This window comes from Taurulus bubalis, assembly GCF_910589615.1.
Source record: "Taurulus bubalis genome assembly, chromosome: 5".
NCBI lineage: Eukaryota > Metazoa > Chordata > Actinopteri > Perciformes > Cottidae > Taurulus > Taurulus bubalis.
The window spans coordinates 6,258,558-6,264,557 of NC_136593.1; the positions used below are offsets into that span (position 1 = coordinate 6,258,558).

At 39.6% G+C, this 6,000-nt stretch overlaps 1 protein-coding gene across 2 annotated transcripts in view; it reads right to left on the minus strand.

Annotated features, from left to right (window-relative positions):
* The window catches only part of ephb2b (eph receptor B2b), a gene marked incomplete at both ends in the record, with an annotated part of 113,825 nt that extends 111,636 nt beyond the window's left edge, over positions 1-2,189 (minus strand). For both annotated transcript variants that reach the window (XM_079218086.1, XM_079218085.1), the window contains one exon: positions 2,138-2,189. In XM_079218086.1, the coding sequence (XP_079074212.1) occupies positions 2,138-2,189 (52 nt within the window). The remainder of the gene's footprint in view (positions 1-2,137) is intronic.
* Positions 2,190-6,000: the final 3,811 nt, after the last annotated feature.

Below are 6,000 nucleotides of genomic sequence, written 5' to 3' on the forward strand. Positions count from 1 at the left end.
CTTCTCAATCGAGCGAGAAGTGCACTTCAATCCGCTGAAATAACTATTTGAAGATCTGTGCCGATTGGTATTAGAGGCACTCGCCGTGTGCTCTCAGCTTACTGGAACGCTTCACACAGCAGATTTTTACATGTGGACAAACATTAACTGTGGCCATGTCTGCGCTTTCAGAGAGAAACAACAAACACGGGGAAGTGGAACCCGGTGTAGCGTGAATGCGCCGTTGTTTTTGGCCTGTTTCACATCCTGCGGTTTTGGAGAAAACAACACGGATAAAATAAATAAATATGTCTGATCGTTATAATGGGTCATCAAGGAAATCGTGATATCAGTGATAAAAAAATAAAAAATCATGTTGATTATTATGTGCATGTATAACATATGGAATGTACAATTACTTATTATGAGACGTATTTTTTTTACGTAAATCTAGTATATATCCATGGATATATTAATATTCAATATATTCATTAAAAAGCCGTGGGACACATCTGATTGGTTTTATTATGCTTGCGAAATGTCCGTTAATACAACAATATATTTTAATATATTCAAAATACAAAATAAAATTCATGGATGCTATTAAATATATGTTGCACAATCGTCCTTGCTTGTATACGGTGTGCTTTTAATGCATAGGCTGGGTCGTACATATGATTTCCTCAAAATAAAAAGTGTGTCCTGCTGGATCAATGTCTGGTGATAAAAGCTTCAACGAAATGGAAAAGCTACGACACAAATTTTAAAGCTGTGACTCACGTTTCAAAGCTGCCAATGTGAACTGTAACGCAATATTGCTCGGTTAAGTCTCGGATGTAACCATAAACAGCAGCAGTCAGTGGAAGTCTGCATAAACACGCATGACGTTTGTCAAAGTCTGTGCCAGCCCTTCGTCGGGCCTGAAAGGTCGGTCCTCTCGACCTTTGCTGTGTGATTTCAGGATGCGAAGCAAATTAGTTTACAGTAAACGAGCAGCTAACTTGTTTTTTCCTTTTTTTTCCCCCTGTTTTTCTTTCCGTTGTTGTTTTAACCTGTGGTTTGCATTCAGTTGAGTTCCTACATAGTTGCTCAGCTCCACCTGCAATTATGAGATTTAGGTCAACTGACCAGAGGAAGAAGACATGTTTGTTTTTTTCCGACAGCAACATAAAAATAGCCTGAATAAATGCACTGGCTGGGATGTCACTTTCCATTCATCATTGTGGCATCCTGTCCTCGTCACCTTGCAAATAACAATTCAAACTGCAAACTGACACCTGCCTTAAAATGAAAAGAATCGCAGCTTTCATAATCTCCAACTATATTTCCGAAGGTTACAGGGTCAAGTGTCAGAATAAAATAGTCCCTATGGGTGCTAGAGGTCCTATGTATGGTAAGCATGGTGAGACCACTACCTTTGAGCATCACATACTTACTGTGTGCTGTACACACACACACACACACACACACACACACACACACACACACACACACACACACACAGAATATTTGCAACATTCAACCTGTCTCATTGTGCGTTGAGCCACGCTGCCTGTTACTGCTTAGCCAAGCTTTGCGTACAAATGATGAGCACGAGGACCAGACAGAGGCTTTTGAAAGTGAAACTGTAAAAGGCATATAATGCACATTTAGTGCATGCTGGGGAGGAGGGGGAGAGAGAGAGAAAAAAGGTGTAAGGAGACGTTTGTCTTTCACGGTATCATCACCACCAAAGCAAAAAAAAAACGGCGACACGCCTCCACGGACACACACGGGACGCAAACCCTCCGCGTCACGCATGTAACGTTTTCTCACCTGCCCTCGCGAGCTTCTTTTTGTTGTTGCCGCTAATTGCGTCCACTAATTAACGCAGATAACGTGCAACAGCATCCGTCATGTCTACCTGCGGGGATGCGGGAAGCATGTTTTTGTGTCCCACCACCATCACCATCCACCCTCGTCGGCTGGACTCCCCGAGCACCACACACACGCAACGTTATGACACATTAATGCACGTTAACGGAGATTAAAAGTGGTTATTGTTTTTCACCCTGTTTGCCTCCCTGTGATTAAAATTGTCCATCCACGCGCGTTTGTGCTAAACTCAAAAGCCGGCAAGATGCGGCTTTAACCGTCGGAGTGCAACACATTCGCTTACCTTCAACAGCTATTACGACCGGTATGGTCCATAATATCCATAGAATATCCATTTTTGGTCACTTATATCGCCCAGACATTCAAATGAAATACGTCCCGAAAGCCATTGACAGCACAGGCAGAGTGGGGACAGGCGGTCCTTCACCTCCAATAGAGCGATCCCAGATAGCAGAGAAAACGAACTCAAATCTGAACCAAGTTTGGGCGAAACCAATAAAACCACAGACGGGGGGGGGGGGGGGAGCACCGAGCGACGCGGAAACTAGCCACGCAATTCAGCGCTACATTCATCCCGTCAGACTTTTACGGAATATAAGTAATAGCTAAATATGTATTATTAATGACGTAGGCGTTTGACATATTTGAATTATCGATGCAGCCGCTCGACAAAGAAGATCCGTCGACCCCTTCAAAGCCCCTTCAATTCACCCCTCTGTCAATCATCAGTGGAAGGACAGTCCACACCGCCGTACCTTGCGATAATTAAGTGTTTTGGGACCATGTGGGGCATTTATAAAAGATGGAGCCGCTTATTCTCACCGCCGCACCACTCGAAATGGAAATACTGTTTTTTCTTTTGTCAGACAAAGCTTACACGTGTCTGCGGGGTTCCCTGCGAGGTTCCTATGCGATATGAAGGGACTTTTGGCGCTGTACAACAGGTGACGAACACGGCAGAACAATTAAAGTAAGTTGAACTATTTCTTTTAGCTCGACACTTCGCCTCTTATATGTATTGTTTTATTGGTTGCCACTTTACAGGTTTGCACCAAGCCTTCTATTCATGGTTCATGACGCTATTTGTTTGAGTGGGAAATGTATGAAGTAACAATTACAATTAATAAAGTGTGCAAAGATCCAGGTTTTGTATTACAATTGTATACTTTGATCAAATGCGAGTATTGTTAGTTTCCTGCATGTTGATCAGTTATTTGTTTAGTTTAGTTTTTTGATAAATTGATTGTGGAAATCCGAATAATTTATAACTACATTTTAGCCCACATCATAAATTAAATGAATTAACCCTTCTTTTGTCGAGTTGTTTAGCATGTAAACACATGAATCACTCACACTCATTAATCACTCACACTAGCCACAGTATATGCGTGTAATTACATACCGTACTGGTCGTTTATTACAGAATTTTAACTACCTCGACGTTGACCTGTAGGCTATGAGTTATGCCATGTGTAAATCTGAATAATACTTTTTCATTTGTCAGTGTATTTAAACCGACGCAATAGATTTAAAAACATGATACATTGTTTTATATATATATATATATATATATATATATATATATATATATATATATATACATAATTAAATATTTGATTGATTTTTTTTAAACTTTTGTACATAATTTTCACTACAAGGCAGTTAAAAATGAGCGTATGTGCCCTGCTAATAAAGAAAATACTGAAGGCTGCAATCTGAAGGCCATTACTACAAACTATGGGGACTGGTCCCAGTTACAGCCCTCTATTCCTGCAGTAAAATAGAGCAGTGTGATGAAACAGTGCAGTCTGGTATTAAAGTGAAGTATGTATGATAGAAGCTGAGTCTGCATACTCATTTCAAAACATTGAGTGATTCAAAAGAATTGTTAGGTAAATTTAATGACTTGGCAAGATAGAACAAAAAAAGTCCATGTGCTGTTACTTAAGTGGTCCATTAAAGGTTTATATCAGAGGGAGATGTCTATTCATGACATGGGAATGAATTGGAATCTAACAGTTAATGCATAATCCATAATGGCAGTATTGATTTGTCTTTGCGCAGTAAACAATGTTGACATTTGCATAATGTTAATTTTATATTAATTTAATCAGTCAAGCTGGAGGTGCTTTATAAATATCTGAGGTTGCTCCTTGCAGCTGAAATGCAGAGCATGCTAACCGTCGCTTGTGCATCACATGGAAGGCACCATGTGACCCAACAGGCCTGTCAACCTGAACACCAGTTATTTTCCAATAACAGGGCCAAAGAATCAAAGTCGAAGTGAAATATCGCTTCCTCCCCGAATGAAAACTTTCCTTCCCGTTCATGAATCATCGTGAAACCATAATCAGTTGATGTGACGTTGGCTCAAAGTACTTTGAGACACGTCGCAATTAATCTTCACAAATAATTTGAATTGAGCTGTGTTCGCACACAGTTGATTTAAGTCGGAGTCTGGCAGCCACATTACTGGCAATCATTTTCCAACACTCAATAAAATGCAATACTTAAAATAAATATGCATATTAGTAATCATAACAAATTCAATTTTTATGAGTTTTCTGCTGTTTTAACAGGATTACTCTTTTCCAGAAAAGGTCCAGGTTCTCAGGGACGGCCGGCATAAAAAAAACGACATCTGAAATTCTTGTGCGTCTTGTAAGCCATATTTTAGAAACATCCATGCCCCAGAAGCGGGCAGTGAAAAATTCCAGTTCCTTTACACAGTTCTGCTGGGTAAAGAATAAAACACAGGCTGCTTTTCATATGACAGGCATGGAGACATATGCCATAGGGATACACTGAAGCAGCTGCAGAAATGCTTTGTTTGAGATGCAAAGATACCTGCAGAGAAAGCATGATTAACACACAAAAAGTTCCAATGTACACATAAATGTCTAAATAGCTTTGGTGATGGACACCGGGAGGCAGACATAAAAAATATTTTTAAAAAGCTGGCTTTCAGATGTGTTCATGAGGACTTACAGCCCCTCGAGTCCACAAGAAATGGGTGAACTTGCCTGGAGAGATAGGCCAAATAGACATGAAGTATGGAGCCACTAAAGCTGGATGAGAAACCAGAATCCAGAATGAATTATTTGTCATCAAACATGCCTTTCTTATTACGCGCCGCACCACCGTAGCTGCGGGACTCTCATGGGTTAAATGAGCCAGGCTGATTTATTTGCCTCCACTGAGTTTGACTGTATTGATTCCAGGTCACTTGACTGGCTGAGTTCAGATCATGTTCAGGTGACTACAACACAGATGGAACAAAAAGGCAAGGCGCTGAGAAAAAGCATGCTTTCCCCCGCACTGTAATGAGTTCCATACAGGCTGTGTATTGACTCGAGCCAGAAGAGAAGTGCAAGATGTTGAAGAAATGATATTAATACTGCCCACAGAGATCTTTCTGACACGCTATGTTATAATGGCTGCGTAGTAGTAAAATATATATAATGCAAAGCAGAGACGTCTGAATGTAGCGTAAATCCTCTCGTGCTTGGATATCTAACATAAAGTACTGTACCTAAAACAGTGGAGCTTTACAGTAACAGTGGTCCCACCGGTCTACAGTACACACACAACATACCTCAAAATGCATGCAACAAATCCACTGTTAGTAATGCACACAAGGTGCATCGAGGAGAAATTTATTTTAGCGTGCAGTCCACTGTTATTATCACTGAAGATTATTTGACCGGATGAATGCTAAGAGGTCAAGCTAAAAAAGCAGTAATGCAGTAAAGAGCTGTGTTTGTGTGCAATTATTTAGCATGTTTACATCTTTAAAAATCCTGTATGATAATGTGTCTTTGATTTGTGTGAATGGGATTTATTTTACAAAAAATAAAAACAATAATAAAAAAAATATTAATATGAATAATGATTACAACACACGATGTGTTGATTTTATACGTCATATGGAATAACAGTTTGTTAGACTATGTATTCTTTTAGATTTTGCATAATGCACGACTGCATGTGAAGCAATAATTCAATATGATTATGACACTTATTTCATCTTACTTTGTTATTCACATCATATATTTGCTATTGTTTTATCACAACTGGTACATTTTATTTTGCTACATTCAGACACAAACTCATTATTATGTACGTACCAACTAAACCGTTTTTACA